Source organism: Brachyistius frenatus, unplaced genomic scaffold (genome assembly GCF_029030835.1).
Source record: "Brachyistius frenatus isolate BFR_SWC_R1_liver_20210118 unplaced genomic scaffold, ASM2903083v1 Contig_24, whole genome shotgun sequence".
Classification (NCBI taxonomy): domain Eukaryota; kingdom Metazoa; phylum Chordata; class Actinopteri; family Embiotocidae; genus Brachyistius; species Brachyistius frenatus.
Genome location: NW_027210623.1, coordinates 470173 through 490717, shown reverse-complemented (window position 1 = coordinate 490717; position 20545 = coordinate 470173). Strand labels below are relative to the sequence as shown.

At 41.1% G+C, this 20545-nt stretch overlaps 1 protein-coding gene across 4 annotated transcripts in view; it reads left to right on the top strand.

Annotated features, from left to right (window-relative positions):
- The window catches only part of sox6 (SRY-box transcription factor 6), a 137378-nt gene that overhangs the window by 61528 nt on the left and 55305 nt on the right, over window positions 1–20545 (top strand). For all 4 annotated transcript variants that reach the window (XM_069697600.1, XM_069697603.1, XM_069697602.1 and 1 more), the window contains 3 exons: window positions 7473–7562; window positions 18358–18530; window positions 20223–20291. In XM_069697600.1, the coding sequence (XP_069553701.1) occupies window positions 7473–7562; window positions 18358–18530; window positions 20223–20291 (332 nt within the window). The remainder of the gene's footprint in view (window positions 1–7472; window positions 7563–18357; window positions 18531–20222; window positions 20292–20545) is intronic.

Sequence of the window (20545 nt, the reverse complement as noted above, 5' to 3'; positions counted from 1 at the left end):
AGAAAAGAAATTAACTCATGTTGCACTTGGGTATTTTATTTATACTCTATTTGTTTAATTATTATTAAATCACAAATTGTGGAAAGAAAAACAGAAATTAAAATATATTTGTTTTTCATAAAACATCCACTTCTCTTTGACCTTGTCATGTTCTTTTTACATTTCCTATTTGGTCTTTATTAATAATTTATTCAAAGTAGAGATTGTTTGATTCTCTGATGAATTTTTGAGTGCATTGTATTGATAGTTGTGTTCAAAAGACCCGAAATAGAGACGGTATAGTAAAGGAAGGGAGAGGAGAGGGAATGAAAAGTTCATTTTGCTATCCAAGCATTTAATGGTCCTAGTTCTTAAAAGTGACCTTGTGGGGTGGAAACGCAGAGCAGCACAGCAGCTCCTTCCAGCTGCACACATGGCATCCATCGGGGGCACAATCACGCACAGTCCCAACACCTCAGGCTCGGACATATGTTGAGTTTTATTTCATTCTTCTGACATTAATCCTATTCACCAGCTGTTCTGCCAGCTGCCACTCTCCGGCTTAAGGGGAGATTGCAGTTTTGGGGGCTCTGAGTGCTGGTTTATCTTGGCTCCTCATCTCCTCCTCACAAAGTTTTGATTGGATTTTCTTTCCTTGCCCTCCTCTTACTTCCAAGTTCCTTAAGTTGTATACTTCCCCACAATCTTCCTCTCTCTTTCAACTTCTTTGCTTTTGTTTTCCCTCTAATTTGAGGAGATAAGAAGGAGGTGAGGCTGCAATTTGACTGAATCTAGGCTTTTTCTCTCCTATGCACTCTACAAGGCCAACAGGTCTATGGTAGGGTTTCTTCAAGATACATAAAATATATGCACACAAATATTTTTTTACTAAAGGCCCTATCCCAGCTCGTAAAGTACAGAAGTTGGTGATACATAGCACTTCCAAACATGCAGTGCACCTGCCTCTCAACTTCAAGACAACGTTTGTAAGGTATCACAGCGCTGAAACCTGCACAGCCTGTAGTCGTCTAACAGCATTTCTGTAGGATTAGCCTGGACATGGCCTCAGCCTGTACAGTTATGATTATTGACATATTGGGTCTGACATATTTCACATTTATGTGCATTGTCTGGAAGCATACTCAAGTGTTCTCAATGTCATTTCTGCTGAAGTACGGCCGGGCAGTCTGCGAGCAAGGGCCGCAATGAATTGATCATTGCTCACTGCTCACTTTAATAATTCAAGCCTGATTGCCACAGAGTGCCGCAGTAAAATGGATTGGGAGAGGTCACATGCTGCTCAGCTCAGGAGGTGAAGCCTCCTGGGGATGGTTAATTCATATATGCTTGATAGACACGTGTCCTATTTAGAGAGGTCAGGGTGCTGTGTGTGTATACGGGTTCTCAGAATGGGCAGGTCACCACTGTGGGATTAACACGTTGGTCAGTGCAGATAAAGACAAGGGAAAAGGGACAAGTTGCTGCTCAGATAGGCTGCTGTGTTTAGCTGCCTGAGGCAAAAGCTGAAGCGCTCAAAAAGTTACCCACACAATGCTTCTGTTTTCCCTACTTGAAAGTTTCATGAACTGTTCACAGTTTTGAGCTGTGATTGTACATGTCAAACTCTTTTAGTCCACTTGGTATTTCATTCTGAAACCTTCACTTGCTAATAGGACAAACACGGGTAATAGAATTAAATTTGTGGGAAGTGACTAAAAAGTATTCACAAAATATCAAAGAAACAGTAGAAAAAAAATAAAGCAGTGAATTTAATCTATTTTAACTGCAAACTATGATAACCACTTTGTATTAAACTTTTAATCCAATGTCAGCTCTCATGTTAGCCCTCATCTCAGCCTCTGTAAAGCCTCAAATGCCTATTCATGAAATATTTTTGACTACTCGGAGAAAGACCTTTTAGTGACCCATAACCTGTTTGAGAGACAAACAACTGAGTTAGAAAAGGAGCCTTTGTGGCAAGTAAGGAAAATAGGATGAAAGAAAAGAGGGAAGTGATGAGTTCTCTGTCACAACCTCCGATGAAGCTACCTACAGTATATTTATAGCAACTGTTTACATGACCAAACAGGATAGTGGAGCAGTGACTAACAGAAATGTTCACCAAGTGGAATAATGATTAGGTGTCAGCTAAAGAAAGCCCTCCCCGAGGTGCAGGTGCTCCACAATACACTGACATGTCTGAAGGAGCTGGACCTCTTTATTTATGCATGCCAGCACAAGTAATTACACATTAAAAAGCTGGAATTATTTAACTGCACCAAAGAGTCTTCTGGAAATGGTAGAGGTTATTACAACTGTTGACAACGAGGAAAGGTAATTGCCTGAAAATGAGCGACAACGCTGTGTTGTGCTCAGAATGTTTTTTTTTCTCCCCCTCAGCTCCCTCTTTAGCGTTTGCATTGTGCAGCATCACTCGGGTGTGTAACCTATTGCGTTCCGATTGCTCCCTTGCAATTAGTGCCCTTTTTGTCCTCACTTCAATAACGGCATGATTATGGAGACTTCAGGAGTATTTGCAGCATCCAACAGCTGTTGTCTCAGGGACTACCGGCTGAATGACAAAAACATGTTTTCTTTCTGCATTTCACTTCCCTGCCTGCCTCTTGTAATTATTATGTTTTATTTGGTGTGATGATGGGGTCTTGTTTTTAGTGTGTCTGTGATTAAGATATTCAAAAGGACTCCTTGGAGTGTGTCACAGTCATTTTCTTTTTTATCAATCTCGACTTTTGATTTGTTTCCCGTGCAGTGCAGAGTGGATGGGAAATTAGACGTTAGCCTGTCATTGTCTGACTGAGATTTATATCTGAGACAGAATTTATGCCTGAATCAAAGACATATACTGTATGTAACACTGAAAGCAGGAATGGCAAAAATTTGACAGCTCCTTTTTTTTTCCCTTTTTTTTTTTTTAAAAGCTATAAAGAATTTTGAGTTTTTACATGATAAAAAAAAATGATCCTCTCAAGCCGGTCCTCAAACCTCATTTCCTCTCTTGCTCTGCCCCTCACTGCAAATGTGCAAATGGCAAATTGTTTCCCTATTTGCCTGACTATCCGATCCTCTGCATTGTGGGGAGGACATCATTTATATGGTCAGTGTCAGCTGATCATTGATTTGGTAATTACATGTTTCCCCTTGAGGCTGAGATAACTGATATACAGTACAAGGCCACTGGTAAAGGGGAGGTCTCTTAGTTTCTTGCCCATGACTTATGGCTAATTTGACTCTCTCAGATAGCCCTCTTTTCTCTGCCAACGGCTTTTCAACACAACAAACACTCAAGCACAAGTATCATCTTTCTCCCGGGAGAATAGCGCACACGGACGAGCTCTGAATGTGGTGGCGGACAGTTGAAACGTTTTCATTGCTGACAACAGAGGGTAATAAAACACCCACTACTGCATGTCCTAACAAACCATTTTTGTGCTCCGAGGCAGTCATGGTCCTTTGAAACATGATGGTGTGTTTGGCTGCAACAACAAATTTAGTAGATTAAACCTTTTAGAGATTGAAAGCATTGATATGTAAAAGTGAAGATGGCCTTTTTGCCAAAGCGCCGCTGGAATATTTACTAACTTTAATATACACACTGTACTTCATATCTCCATGGCAATCTGGATGGCCATTTGAAAATTAGTATGTCGTGAATTTTTAAGATCTGCTTTATTACTTTCCAATCCAATTCCAAAGTGACACGATTTGATTAGTTTCTGACTACGTTTATTTATCAGTTTGGTGTACCACTCGGTGATCTGAGCTTTTCTACAGTTTGCAGTGATCGTTTGAATGAGCTGCTCCGTTTACAGCAGCAATAAAAACATAAATTAGCAAACAACTTTTTCCTACCTTTGCTTCTCAATCACAGGTGTTTATAGTTAGCTAGCACTCCATTTAATAAAAGGATTTTGTCTTGCAGTGTGAACAATAATTTAATTTTTTTGGGGGGATTATTAGTAGTTGCCTTAGAATGTCGGAGAGAGAAAAACTGTGGGAGAATGAGAACACTATTAGACGGAAAGAGACAAAGAGCAGAAATCACATCAATATTTTTCTTTAAGGCTGTCAGGGAGTCAGTCGGTGTCAGGACAGATAGAAGTAACCTGCCTCTTAGCCTCACCCCTGTGGTTTATACTGAACATGATATTCTGGCAGCACTGACAGCCAGGTGCTGAAAGCTCTGTTTATGTCACACATCAAACTAGAAACATTCCTTTGTTGAGATTTATGAGGATCATTAGCTTTGTTTTTAGTACAGTAAAAGAAAAAAAGATTTCGCCTAATCTAGCCCACTCATCTCAGCTTTAGGTGTCTCAATCCCTGCGTCTGTCCACCCACATTAATGATATCACAGAATACCTGCATAGGAAACCTGTACACCAGAGATGACAGCACTGATAGTACATAAACATATTTAATTTGGCCGTTTTGAATCCGAGATGACTATTCACGTTCTTCTGAATACCACTTGAAAACTCCAAAGAAAAAAATTAGAAAAAGATTTCAGGGAATTTTTCCAGCACCAGCCCCAGAAAAGACAAAGAGACCCAGACGGGTTTAGTAGTCCAGAAACCATTCCCCTCTCAATGGGAACAGGTCTTGGACACACACTCCAGTAGTTTTGTCTTGTACGTTGCTATCTGTGCGAGCTGCAGAGTGGAAGGGGTCTGTGCCAGGCAAGGGTCCATGGGGACCATTGGAATCGCTGGGGCTGGAGGAAGTTGGTCTGGGTCCAGTGGGGCGATCTGGGCTTGGTGACAAGCCAAGCTGTCTACTGCAGGGACGCTGGGAAAATGTAAATAAGAGCCTGATAAGGGCTATTGTTTTCATTCCATTCTCATCCCAGCTGAATGGCCTGCTCCCCAGCCACAGAGCATTTTATCTCGAGAGGGGGAGGGAAAAAAATGGAAGGGGTGGGGGTGCGAGAGATTTAAGAGCCCCCATAGGAAAATAAAAATAAACTCACTGGACTCTTCTCTTGTTTAAGCTAATTCCTCAGAATGTGATGTCCTACTTTGAAAGGACAAGAGAAACAAACTCATTCTTCACACCAAAAACTTTACAAGTTCACTACTGTAATAAATAATTATATTAGCTTTACTTGCAAATCCACTTTGGCATCCAGTAAAGTCAAGAGTCGATTGTGAATCTTTTACCACCAATAATGTGTTATTTCATGGTGAATACAGTTCAATTCAATTTTTGACATTCTCTCTCACAACCTGACAGTAATTAGTATGTTGATACTAACCAGTGTTTCCATTGGCATTCATAATTTCTCCTGAGAAAACAGACAGCCATTTTAGAAACTGAAAAAGCTTTCCTCCTATTAATCTGAATTCTTCAGGAAAAATAGGCTGTGGAAGGGTGCTTTGAAATAAGCCAGACATTTGACTCATTTACTGCCCCCCCCCCCTGAGCACGCCTGCGCAAAAGGTTGCTCTGCTTTCACCAAATCCATGTTTGGTTGCCTGTCCGGTCCACGCTGTTCAAACGCTGAAAGGTGTTTGAGAGTTATTTTATAGACTAATCCAGGTCATTATTCAACTCTCCCAGGTGGAAGGCAGGGAGGACAGCAGTGCATTCCAGCTGCAGTCTCTCCTGTTGGAGGACTTGGCAGGTCGTGTCTGGCCCAGTGGAGGGGATGGAGAAGTGAGGGAGCGGCAGCTCTCCTGGGAGGGAGGTGGAGGGAGGTGGAGGGAGGGGGAGGACTGGAGTAGAATTGGAGCTGGCACCACATTATCTCCAACTGTTGGTGCATTCCTTAATGATCAAGTGCTGGAGGAGCATCTGTGATGAAAGTGTGTGTGTGAGTGAGCGAGAGGGAGCATATGTGTGCATATTAACATATGTTCCACGTGTTTGTTTAATTCCTCTTCACACCACTTTAAAAAATACACCTTTTCTGCGCCTTAGGGCAGAGAATGTCAAGCCGGGGTGTTGCTCTGTCTGTTTGAGGATTATGATTTGAAGGGAGTTAGTTTTTCTGGGAGAGGAAGCGGTCTCACCCGGGGGTGAGAGGCAGGGAAGAAGAGCTGAGCGCTGCTACTCCCCCTGCCCTCAACCCCTGTTTTAAGATCTGTGATCTTTGTGCCACGCAGGGAGTTAACCCACACAAACACACAGAAAACACATCGCTTTTTCTCTCTCCCTTTCTCTGGGTCAAGGGGACAAACTGTGAGTTTGGAATTGGAAAGTCAATAAAGCAGAAGTAATGTTAAAATGACCCTGAGCTGAAGATGTCCTGTCGACCCCCATCACATTGGAGGAAGTGGACAATCAAACAAAATCGTGACTGTGCTTGATCTCTCGGAAAGCCATCCTTAAACAAGGCCACAATAACTACTGACCCCCTGTTACTCCCAGTTCCTCTGAAGTCAGTGTGTTTGTCAGACGGAGTAACAGTGTTTGGTTTGTGGAAGCAGGCAAGAGATGTTACAGATGGATAAAAGGAAACAACACTTTGTATACATCCTCAACTGCATAAATCTCCTCTGTCTTTGATGTTAAGGATGATAATGGTGAAATTGGAAGAGTCCAGTTGCATGTGACAGGCTGTTCTCTTTTTCTCTTTTTAAACATTACAGCTACAACACAGTGAGAAAAACCTCTTCTGTGGCTTTATATAACAACATGCTTATGAAGTGTCCTTCAGCTCAGAATTATGTTCATAAAAGATCTCTATATGTGGTTAAACTATTCATTATGGTGCCCCTGGGCTTCACAAATTATATGATCCTGAGATAATATATGAAAGGGGGGGACAATCTATCCAGAATTCACCACAGTCACGATGTTCATCAGACAGACAGTACACTAACTGTTCTCCCAGTATTGGACTGCATGAGATTGCTGCTCAATAGCAGTGAATGTTGCACATCTTGCTGCAGTTCATATTGGAGGCAGTGGCTCAAGGTGGAGGGTTGGAGGCTTGCTTGTGCTGCTGGTGTTTGATGGGAACAGGCTGAACCCTTAACCGTGTAGAGACGGTGGAGGCCTGGGTCAGCCAGCCCAGTATGTTCTTTATCAGCTGCACCAGCGACAGCATGGCAGATTGCAGCCATTCCTCCTCTGATTCATTGTCCGCTGGACAAATGTTAATTGTTTTCATCATTGGCAGCTATGTGAACGTTTGGACGTACCCAGTCTCACTCCTTACCTCCCACTTAATGTGTGTCTCTGCCCTTATGCTATCCCCACAATGCCTGCGTCCCTCCTCACTCCGCCCTTAGCTCATCTCTCAACTGTCAGGCTGAGTCTCTTTTAATGTTCGCCATGCATTGCCATCCAATAAAATACCTCTCTTTCATCTGATACACTGACTTTTCATTTCATTTAATAGATTAATGCCATCTGCAAAATTATAATAACTACACTCTATACACAAAACGATATGCATAAAAATATAATGTCCAGTACTACAAATTACTTTACTTTTACTTAAAATTTCCTTTTTAATTTCTCTTTTTCAGAATCGTCATGCATGGAGAAACTTCTTTCTAAAGACTGGAAAGAGAAGATGGAGAGGCTCAACACCAGTGAACTGCTGGCAGAAGTAAAAGGTAGAAATACAAAGACTGCATCAGAACAGAGCAGATTTACCACACAAACAACACGAGAAGCCGTGTTAAAAAGTTCCTCATTCCTATCAGTTACATAATGTGGGTACTGTATAATCTCAGAATAAGTCTTGTCCGCTGAAATAAGACAAAGGCCTTTGGCTACCCTCCTCATTCATTTCTCTCCTCTCTTATCTTTTGTTGGAATGCCCAACTCCATCCAAAGTGCTTTTCTTCAAAATTCCAGCGCATTTAGACCCGTTCGGAGGGTCTCTGTGCTTGTCAGCGGTTTATTGTTGTTGTCCCTTCAGACGGCCCTGAGCCTTTGCTACTCTGCTCTGGCACATGCAGTGAGTTCATGCTGCTCTGGTAATTGTTGAGCCCCATGTGTGCTTGATGTAAACAGAGCACGGCTGAGCTGAAAGGAGGGAAGCCGCTCAGAGAGGAGAGGAGACGGTGTGGAGACGCGCAGAGTCGTCTCCTCGGCGGGCTCGCGTCTGAGTGGAATGTCTCGACTCTGACAGTGAACGCCCTGCACTGCGTATCAACTGCACGCAGCAAAGCGCAACTCAGCACTCCCCCAAAATCTCTGTTTATGACAGGGTGAAGGTGGGCTGAGGATGGGCAGGGCTGCAGCTTAGTCCTTAGCACTGACTGTTACAGGAAGCGGGTGTGTTTATACAGCACAGGAAAGTACAATACCAGCTGGCTGATAACACCACTGGCTCCTGCACTCACCCTCAGTCAAAACCATTATCACAGAACGTCTTGTGTCTTGGAAACCATCTACATAACATGATTTTGCTTTTTTCTCAATATCACACTTTAACATTTTTAGTTTACATTTCAAGAAGATAATTCACCAGCCTATGAGGAGTCCACAGTTCACTGCTGTGCAGGTGACGTCGATCATTTGCTCAATTGTTTCTTTTCATAAAAATGCCGTAAGTAAAAGTTGTGTTTGGCTTTAATTACGGAATTACAATTTCTCCACTTGCAGAGGAAAAGGAAAAACTGCTGTCCAATGTTGTAATACGTATATTCATTGGCAATAACCTTAATGAACTAAAGGATAAATCATTGCTTGGTAAACTAGATTCATTGTACCTGTCCCAGCATACTGTATGCCAGTGTAGATCAAAGTGCACAGGGTAAAATGTTTAAAATGATTTAGCCTTTTGAAAGCTAGTCTGTTGAATTACAGGCAGGGCATTTCTTCTGTTTGATGAATGGGAACGGGAAGGTTACTTGGTGGTCTGTAAACAGGTAGGGAGCCTGATAATAAACACTATGGCCTCTGTCTGTTGATGAGTTATGGAGACAGTCTATACACCGCAGTTACAAATATAAATGCTTCTGCTATCACAGAGGCTGCCTTAGATTTTTAATTAGCATGCCATTTCATATGACTGTAGACATTTCAAAGGGCTGCTTTGTGCTCACCCTTACAAATGTCTCTCTCTCTGCGTTTGATGTCTGCCTGATGTAAATACAGGCAATTAAAAAGAAGCCCAGGGTTGGAGATGCACAAGGTCCGCCTAATTAAAACACAAACAAAGGTATCAAGCAGAAAACACCTTATGATTAAGATCTAAAGTGTTATGATGAATAAGAAGTTCCATTAATTGTTAGGTTAAAATCGGTACAAAAGGCAAACATGCCTGTAGGTTTGAAATGAAATAAAGCTAGCAGAGAAGAAAGGCTGACATGCAGATAAAGACTCCACTAACTACTGGCACAGTGGCCTTGTATATTCTATGCTGATGGCTCACTGATTCCTCAGCCAATTATACTGAGCACCTTGTAGGCTTCCTTTTGACATTGTTCCATCAAAACCTTGAAAGACGAGTAATTGTGAGGCAACTGGTGGAATCTGACTGATGAGGGAACAGTTTTGTCTTGCTCTGACAAAACAAATGAAAATGAAAAACAATAGGTGTGACAGAATTTGACCCGAGGCTTTACCTATGAAAAGAAAGACATTCTTTTTACTGCAGCTGTGTTCAAACATGCCCTGAATACTTCATCCTGTTGAGGTGAAGAAGCACGTACGGTAAACAAACAAAACAAAACAATAGTATCCACGACATCACAGATTCGCTTTTCAAGGTCTGCGAACCTGACCAACCATTTACCTCTTACAGATGACACATCTATAATTATAGTTTATTGTCATGTGGCTGCTCGACTGCATAATTTGCTGTTTTTGAGGTAAATAATTTTTTTTTAGTCAGTTTGAAATGTGTGAAATAATCCAGTTGAGGCAGAGTGCTTAAGATACACATGTAGAAGGGTGTTATTAAGGGTTAATGATTTCAAATCTCCAACTGCCTTTTCTTGTATGCTGTTAGGGCTTAGCATCAGTAGGTGAAGGTAAAAAGGAGAGTTGGCAAAGGAGCATTAGTGGCAGATTTCTTTTCACCAGTCAATTCCAGAGCTAACTGTTTGTTTTCATACCTGAGCTTAGCTGTCAATCTGCAGGAACGATGAAATCTCCTGAACAAAACCGCAGAGCAAGAAAGGGAGGCCGGCTGGAAAGGCTCCAAACCACACAAAGTAGCAGATAATAGGAGGGAAGGTGGAAGGAGTGCAAGAGAAAGAACTAGACAGAGAAGAAGATTTCAGACTCAACATTTATAATTATACTGTCTATCTCAAAGAGATTTTTCAGTCATCACATGCAGTAGGAAGCTTATAATAAATCATAGATTAATGCACTATGTATCCATGTATGTATATATATATATACACATACACACACATAAATTGTGTGAAATATATACAAATGCAGCACACGGTGTCCTACGGCAGATAAGAATCCTCTCTGTTGCATGGCTCTGTTCAGGGTCTTTGAGCTTCATACTCAACAGAGCTGTTTAAGTTTCCCTGCTGAGTGGCAGTTTACTGACCCCCGTTGAGGGCAAAAAAAAAAAAAACATACACAAGCATTTAGTCAAACTGGAGGAAAATATATAGTTACTAAATTGGAACACAAGCCATATTCATTCTCTTGGATTCTGCTAAAAAAGAAAGAAAGAAAGAAAGAAAAAGCTTAACGCTGTCCACCAGTGTTGACATGGCAGCTCGAATTCGGAGGCAGAAAAATCGGGGTTCTTGCGCTGTCACAATCAATTTGAGGATGGTGTCTACATGACAGTGGTCGGGTGCACACAGACAGCCCCTGTGGCAGACAGATAAGTGGAAGCTCTTTAGGAGGAGAACAGAGGGCAGGGCAGGGTGGCAGCTGAGACTGATTTGATGCTGGCCCTACCTGTGCTGGCTACACTCCTGCACTGACAGAAAGGAGTCCAGTGTGTGAACACAGAGCCCATATTGTTCAGTCGTATGGGTTCGCTTCAAAACATGTTTATTCACTTTAAAATCTAACTTCATCCCATAAATGGAGGGTTTGATGCTACTGGAGGCACACAACAAAATATCTGTGCGTACATTTCCCAGCAAAACGGACCCGTGTAGGTTTAGAAACAAGCAGGAAAAGAATTATGTGTCGTAGATTTCAAATGGTTTGTGTATTTTTACAACATACTGTATATTATTTTAATTTTATCAACTCAAACATACAAAAACATTCACACAAATAGCACAAAACAGTATCTGTCCAGTTGCTCCAGTCAAAAATGCCTCAGTTAGCATTTTCTCCACAACACTTCAGTCAACTGTTTGCCCTGTGCACTCAGGTGAAATATGAGCCACAGTAAATCATTATTCCTCAGGCCACATTTGCCAGATGAATGCATGTGAGTGTTGGACTGTGTGTTTTTCTCCTCTAATGAATTGAGGAATTTAGCTTGTGGCTATGGAGGTAAAAAAAAGGAAGTACTGTGCTCATATATGTCTGTGTTGCGATAGAGAGCCAGTTCTCTGTGTTTTGAATTATATTCCAGTGCTATGCAACGGTTTGTTCAACTAAAGACGTATAATGGCGTATTAATCCTCTTTTCATTTGAAGAGAAAGTAAAACATTCACGGAGTTGACAGAAACATACCCGTGTCATTTGTAAAATAAAATAATCATCAATTTCCTTCAGCAAGGTAAATTTTAGGCCGACTATAATTTTTGTAATACAAATGTAAACAAATACAAATACATTATTCAGATATTTATATTATGCACTCACGCAAACAACATCTGAATTTCAGGGACCATGTCAAAAGTGCATGCAAGATGACATCATTTTTATAGGCACTTCACGCTAACTTTATTTTTAGCTGGGCCCTCTGCTATTGCAGGAGCAACCCAGTCCAATTTGTATTTCATGCAACGTGGCCTGTTTTTTCTCAACACTTCACAACATCAATCTATACACTAGTTTCTAAAGAAAACTCGGAATGAAGCACAGTTGCTGTTTTTACCTCGCGATGTGATATTTAAGCTTCATCTAATAGCAAAATGACGAGATAGACTTAGAGATCACCTCAAAAAATGGCCAAGAGAACTCAGACTTTTGTCAATAGCTTCCTCATTTTTCTCATAGACTCTTCATTTTTCCTTCTTTATTACGCGGTGATCATGTGGGCTTCTGAACAGCAATTGTACAACATCCAGTTTCTGAAGAAAAATATAACCGAAAGAAATTCTGATCATCTTTTCAATATTAAACCTATTATTTTCCCACTGCACTGTGTATTTTCATGCTGACCACCACCCATGCACAGTTTTTTATTTCGGTTCGGTCCCTTTCATTTTCCTTTTGGAAAGTTGGGGTTTAAATCATGCTAAATTTGAATAATCAAAGTACATCTGTAAAAAAGTATAGCAACCAAAGAATATAGTTTTTTAATGTTATATTATATATTTGTATAATAAATCAAACAAATTTAGCCCAGAAAATAAAGGAGTTTAAATAATTTCTAACAACGTCTACCCTTTCCACTACAAAAGTGATCACTGTTTTTATGAGATGAAGGGATAAGAAAAGATGCTTTCTATTAGCTTTGTGTTACACCCTTAGTTAGTACTGTACATGTCACCATGATTCTTTTAGACAAATCAATATTGCAGCCCTGTTGTTCTGTTCTGTGTGATCATCACCACGTTATGATAATCCCGGCATTATAAATGTACTCTCCAAATGAAAGTCACTGTGACACTGCAATGGTGAAGGCTAATGCAAACATTTATGATCTGTGATTAGTTCTAATGACTGGATTTGTATTAACAGTCAGATAACCAAGCAGGTGCTCTTGCATGCTTTGTGAACGCACTTTTTGGCCTCAGCTCTGTGCTTCCTGTTATTCTTGTTATTTCAGTCTATCACTTGTGATCTGGATTAAACCCAGACAAAACACAGGCATTGTTGATACACATATCCATCAAAGACAACAGTCTGAAAGTCTTTTCAAAGATCTCTTTTTCACCACTCAAAGAAACAAGTACATTCTGCTTTAATTATCAGCTGTATAGGTAAGATCAATGAATAAACGTTGGATGAAAAGAATGAGATAACATCCAATTCCTAATTCACTTCCAAGGATTTGCAGACATTAAGCCATTGCTTTGATCACTGTTTCGCAGGCTTAAAGCGTTTTGTATGAGAGACCTTGAAAACTGTGCATTCTTTTTACATTTTGAGGGCGAGCGGGTCAGACTTACCATCATAAAGGCTGTGAGAGAGGAATAGAGCGATCGGAGACAATCTTTGTTTTCATGTAACCATCTTTTCTATATGCTGCCTTGTATACAACACCTACCATGATGCCAGGAGCTCTGGTTTGTCGCACTGTATGAGTGAAAGAATGACACATTCAATTACTGAGAGAACAGAAGTAAAGTTTCTGTGTTAAGTTTGTCTTTCTTTTAAAAAAATAATTGTTTTAGTGTGAATTTAAAGGTCACTGGCGTTCCCTGGGGAGTAATATGTTCAGGTCGAGCCTCTATCTTTGCTTTGATGAAGTACCTTGTCCAGTGTCATGGATATACAGTTAAGTGCTGGAGCTTCTACATTAGCATAATTATAGTGAAGAGTGAAGCTTCCTCTATCATCAAAATATTAGTCTCCATCAGTGTTCACCATGTACAGCAGAACCTCTGCAGATGAAGTGTGCTTTAATTAATAATCTCTCCATATGCCAATCAGAACATTTACTTAAAGAAAATGATGCTGAGCCATTAAAACAATTCTGATTGAGTAAAAGTGTCTTAAAATCACATCTGTCGATACTCAAATATATATATATATATATATATAGGTGTGGAGAAGGGCAAAAGCAGAACCAGCATCATTTGGGGGACCCTCTGGGGAGGGATATTGTGGGTGGGTTTGGGGTCCAGTGACAGTAATACAAAAAAAAAAAAAAAAAAAAAGAGAAGAAAATGCAGACTGTCATTCCAGTTCATGCAACATAAAGATTATGAACAAAACACACAAAGGAAAAACACAAGATACATTAGAGATAAGGATAGGATATATATATATATATGCAAATGATGCTGGTTCTGCTTTTGCCCTTCTCCACACCACACCATATACACACACACACACACACACACACACACACACACACACACACACACACACACACACACACACACACACACACACACACACACACACACACACACACACACACACACACACACACAGATAACATACTAGACACTGTAAGAGGCCCTATAATATTAATATCCAGACTACCGTAGCGGTATTAAAATCTTGAGCAGATCAGACTTCTTAAACAAGATGATAGTCACTTTTTCAATGTGAACAATCCTATATGTTGATCCAGGTAAGCTTCAGGGACTGAGAGGAACTGGAGCCCGTGGATGACGTGCTCATGAGTCACTGCTTATGCTTGTTAATGGGATTTTATTGGCAAGATTAACAGCTTTTATATCATTGCAGAGGCAGCAAGCCAGGTAAAACAGCTGTTGCTCATATTGTCTTGGTTGTAGGACATGGAGACACATTAACACCATATTACTGGAAACATATATGGCCTTGTAGCATTGCTGTACAAGTGTATAGAAGTTAAAAGCGAAGGGATGTCATAAAACTAGCTCCTGCTATTCCAGCTTTTCTGCCAATGAAGATCCTCTATCCAACTTTTTTTTTTAATCTTAAGCATGAAATATTTTCAGTCCTTTTTAATATCAATAGAGAATTAATATAAAGATTGGCTTGTGTTTCAGGATTTTATTGAAGCAATTTTTATGGTCTGTGAGCAGAAGAATCCTTCTTTTTTTAACGTACCAATAAATACGGCTACTCTATTGGCTCTATTGAAAGAATGGACAAAGGGTCAGGTGACCGCAGAGTTCACATGCGTGCATTTACTCAGAGACATGTACCTTTTATCAATTGAGGCGGCACACATCTGTACACACTCGTGTCTACATCCACACACACTTTAGCAGAGAGCCGAGAGAGAGAGCCTCAGCACGCAAGGCATTCAAGCTATGTGCGGTCGGTGTAGATACAGCTTGGTACAATCGTAGCATTTAGACTAGTCCTAATTTACTTAGGATGGGCTTGCAGCATATGGAAGCATCCACAATGGCTGACTGATAGAGAGACAAAGAAATTCCAGTCTTTGGGTGCTAAAAAAACTCAATTCAGATCTGGTCATAATGGCTCAGCTGTTTTAACCAAAGGAAGGCAAGAGAATAGGGTGCCTTGTGATTTTCCCCCTTTTCACCCTCACCCTCCCTCGTTTTCTTCTTCTTTTTTTGTGCCTGAATCTTTTATCTGTGTTATTCACTCGGGACTCTTCAAAGTAACAAGCCTCCTTCTTTTTCCCCGGTACTGGACTTGGAACTCAAATTAGAGACTGCTTGATTAGAGCAGAGAGGAGGGAGCCAAGAGAGAGGGAGATGTGGGTATTGGACAAAACAAATCGCACCCCTACAAAGTGCCTTTTATCCAAAGACCCCAAGGCTCAAATACCCCCGTCCCTCCCCAAGCAACCATGGCTCTGCTTGTTTTTCTCTTATCATTTATTTAGTCACCCGTTGATGTTTTCTGCCCTACTTTGTGACGTTTAAAAGAGGCAGGAATCTCAAAAGGTGAATACTGAATGGGCTGAAACTGAACAACACAGCTTTACTGTCTCCACCTACTATGTGTCAATCTCAAATTTCTGAAGTTGGCCTGAGAAAACAACAAGAAAAGTGCCAGCACAGCTTGACCACTCCTGGGATCCTCTTCCTGTGTCAGCTGGGTATTGTCCTACCGTGCCTCAGTCATCTAACAGGAGGATGTCACAACATGTTAGGTCTGGGCTGGCTGCTTGGGTTTATGTAGCGCCAAGGCATCTCTGGGTTGTCTGTCTGCCATCGGAAGCGCAATGTGAGGAGACATGTTAACAGGCGGGCCCCAGCCCTACCGCTGTTAAAAGCCATGCAATATGCAGGAAACGGCCTCTTTTGTCAGCAGGCTGGTCAGACACAGACCACGACTCTCCTCTTCTGTACCACCCAATAAAAGTTTTATCTGCATTTTAAAGCTGATCCATAATTCAAAGCAGGAAGAAAGAGATTTTAACACTAACCAGCCAACAAAAAACATATACGTCTGATTTTCTGCTCAGCTGTGTACAGTCTCCAAGGTGAAATCCTTCCACCGTGTTTTCATATTCAGATATATGGAGGCCTAAAGCTGTGTTTAAATGTTTGTCTTCAGCATTCAACATTAATCTGAATAATATTTGAATGCGTGTTGATACTTCAACACTGATTTTGACGAAAACAGAGAGAGAAAGACTAAACAAATTGTTAAATAATTATGATTAAATCAGAAAAGAGGCCTGAGCTGCCGTACAGAGGACGGTTTGGGCTTCCCCCAATTCAGCTCAACATCAAAACAATGGACCCTCTGTTAGTATTCTTGTGGTGTCTGGGCTGGACTGAGCACTCCACATTCAGACTGGCCCATCAGACCTTTCTGTGGACACACAAGTCCCCCTGCATGTCCATGTAGAGACTAAAAATACAGCATGTGCTGTACAGTCCACATCATTTGTGCAATGTTATGTTTTAAAAAAAAAAAATTTATAGTCCTGATACTCTTAAACTAGCGAGTGACAGATATGTAATTAGGCAGACCGGGAGGGTGGCACTGTGTCCAGATGTGTTGTGCCCACTACAAAGTCTTCTATGACCTGATGGCCTCTGGATGGTTGTTTTCTTCTTTCCACTTTTCTCTTTTTCTTTCCTTCACCTATCTCTCCTTCCCGCTACGGTATTGATAGCAATGATTTATTGTGACAACAACTGATGCATCTCGCTGGTGATCTGTAAAAGGCAGCTCCTTTATGGACACAGACAAAGGTTAATAAAATTGGTGCTGATTGTATCAATTTTACAGATAAGCCATTCACAACAAGTGTAGTCGGGTGAATAAGAAGTCAATTCAAGCCTTGGAAACTGCACACAGGCCCAATGAATAGCTGCTTTTAGGTGCTTTTTTTTCGTTAGGAGAATAAATGGAGAATTGCAGCTCTCTTGCATTGCAGCAGGCAGAGCGAGGCGAACTGAGGTTCAGACAAGCCTGCCAGTAAATTGCCCTGAATGGGTTCTGGAGGTTGACAGGCCCTATTAAGACAAACGGCTTTCCTCATCGGAGAGATAAAATAAATCAGGTGTTTAGTCAAATTAAAATAGTTTGAGTGGAGAGGGCCCCTGGGAGCTCTCGGAGAAACTCAAGACAGATGTGGTCAGAGACGAGAGGAAGACACCCAGGAAAGAATTCAGCTCCTGCTGGCCCCGGGCCAGACTTCACTGTACTGTTATCTGGATCTTGATGATTTTATCCTTCTGCCTCTCTCCGACTGCCTCTCTGTCTCTCTGTCGCTTTTCCTATCTGTTTTTTGTGTGTTACCCCGGATCAGCTTGTCACACAGGAGTGCAGTGGGAGGAGAGTGAGTTACTGTCTAGCCTCTCACTGGCAATTATGTTGGCTGTGTAAGTCAATGGTAGGATCACTTAGCATTGATTAGGAGGAGAGAGAGAGAGCAGTGCAATGGAGCTGCTCTCTCTATCACACACAGTGCGGACATGTGACTGTAGAGCGAAGTAAGCCGATTGGTCTGTCATTGCTTATTTTTTTGAAGAATGCGTTCACAAAAGTGAGAGTGGGTTATCCACTGTTGATCATTAAGATACAAATCTGTCTTTAATGATGATTATCATCGTGCACTCTGAGCATCTATTGTTTTTTGTGCCTTTTTTTTTTTTTTGACAAGTTAGATGGAACCATTCATTACAAATCTGTAAGGAACTGCTCTTCTAATGGGTCGGGGGATTTGCCATATGGAAGTTCAGAGGCCGATGCAAACAGTGACACTCAACACTCACTCTTTCTGACCAGCCCCGGAAGTCTGACATAAGCTGCCACCTCAGTTTGACAGCCCCCTGCAGCTCTTTGTCTGTGTGCCGGGAACAATTCCTTCCATGTCATCCTCTGAAAGCTGCGAACACCAGCGCCAGTGAAACAGACAACTCCAGGTTGTGTGTGACCTTAACACTTTCTAGTGCATTCCCTGCAGTTGGCTACTGCCTGTGTGGTTTTCTTTGTACTAACGATTGTGTTCAGTACAATACGATGATCAGTGTATACAGCATGGGCACTTCAGTATACAATGAACAAGGCCTTCTGCGGGCTTTCCTCCATTAGCCTACACCCTGGTTATTTAGTCAGGGCCGCTATGAAACCTTTGAGTTGTTTTTTTTTGTCTTTCAGGTATGGATAACACATACTTGTATTTATGTTTATGACTTAGGCTCTGCACCTTGTATTTATCCTTTCCACTCTTGACACTGCTCTCTCTCCCCCCTCATCAGGTACTCCAGAGAGCCTGGCAGAAAAGGAGCACCAGCTCTCCACGATGATCACTCAGCTGATCAGCCTGCGAGAGCAGCTCCTGGCTGCCCACGACGAACAGAAGAAGCTCGCTGCCTCACAGATGGAGAAACAGAGGCAGCAAATGGAGTTAGCTCGTCAGCAGCAGGAGCAGGTAACTGCTCACTGTTTTCTATTCTCACATTCACAGTGTCGTCCCTTCTAATAGCCCTTTTTTCTCTCATCATTTCCCATATTTGCCACACATTTTTTTCTTTTTCTTTCCTTGCTATCTGAAACATTCATTCCTCTTCATCCTCTAATCTTGTTTACTCTCTTTCAATTTCCACTTTAGTCTCAATAATAAACCTGATTAAATAAATTTTATAACAAATTGACTCTCTATTTTATATTACGTTTCATGCCTGAAATATGCCAATAAAATTTGACTCCTTGGTAGGAATTTGGAATAATATTAGATTTAAGAGATGTTATATTCTATATTGCCTCGGTTATTTCGGTCATGCTCTCTCGCCCACGTTTATGCTGTGTGGTCGGAAAAACGTTATTATGACTTGTACTAACAAATGTGAGGGAATGTGTGAATTAAACATTATATTAAACATGGAAGTCCCTCTATATCTTATAAATCGACTCCTATTAGAACAAGCCTGGCATTAGATTTGCAGCACAAATCAGGCCAATGAGCCATATTGTACAAATCAGCAAATTAGCACAGGCCATGAAGTGTGTTAATGTCTGGGAAGAAATAAGGACACAAACTATCCACACGGGCGACACTTTTATTATCACCAGCCACCATAATGGCTATGAGTCAATTATCAGCAAGGAGTTCACTCAGAGTTTTCTCAGCACACTCTCAGAGCTCCCTGTGGTAAATGAAGAGATAGACCATATACCTTGGAGTGATGCATTCGGTCATAGTACACTAATAATACATTAACAGTATTGATTTCTTTTTCAATCAATGATGTTCATTTGCAAACTACACTCAACTCTTTGGCTTTGTAGACGTTGCAGCATGAATGAACAGTGACGTAAGATGCTTTATTATTTGATCTTATTTTAAAATGGAGGAATATTAATAAAATGGAAGTGGAGTGAGGGAGAGAAGGGGGGGTGGGGAGGGCGAGAGAGCCCGCTGAGAGCTAGAATGTCATCAAGCCATCAAGATACAACACAGTAATTAACTGTTGACACTCGTGAGGAAGCCAGCACAAATTAATCTTGACACATTTGCAGACGGCCGATATCTTACAGTGAACACTTTGTAATTATATTTAAAAATGAAAATTAAATGACACTTAAAACTAGGTTGTCATGCTCAATGAAGTGAGCATGTAGAAAGAGGGAGTGCTGGGATGAGAGACATTGCGGTGTCTCTGCTCGTCACTCAGGGGCAGCAGGGACCTCTATCACCCGTACTCTGCCTGCACCAGCTACCTCCATCAGAACCACGCTCGTCCCTCCTGTGAATCATTTATTCTCTTTTACCACAGTTCATTTTGTGTTGAATGTAATAGTTTATTTTTGTCAAATTTTGCAGCAATTTAGTTACAAGAAAAAAACTTGAAGAGAAAAACGTTAATATATTCTGATTTACTGACGAGTTCTTTCTTTTCTCTAATATTAAACTTCTATGTCCCGTGCAGCAGTATGTCATCTCAGCTCATATTCTACTGCAAAGTGCCTGATAGCTCTCAGCATTACATTATACTGCAGTATCTCAGTGTCTCTGGTATTCGGTCAAAAACAAGACAAAAATATTGGACAATTTAAATTCTTCTCCCTTTTTGTGTGAGTCTGACCAGTATTGATTTAATCCTTTACTTCTCTTTCCAACCAGATTGCAAGACAACAACAGCAGCTTCTGCAGCAGCAGCACAAAATCAACCTCCTCCAGCAGCAGATCCAGGTCAGTTAATGCATTTCTGTTGGCCCTCTAACACTCAGCAGCTCACACCTCACCACACACTGATTACTACAACATTTCCGCCTCTTCAGTATAATTAGCGCAGTACTGTTGTCACCATGAGCCAAACGTCTGGATATAATGGCACAGATCAATAAAATTAGACATTAAAGTAAATATCAATCCTAACTTCAGTCAGCTTCTCCTCATTTAAAAAAAAAAAAAAAATTCTTTCATTTCGGTGTCACACTAACATT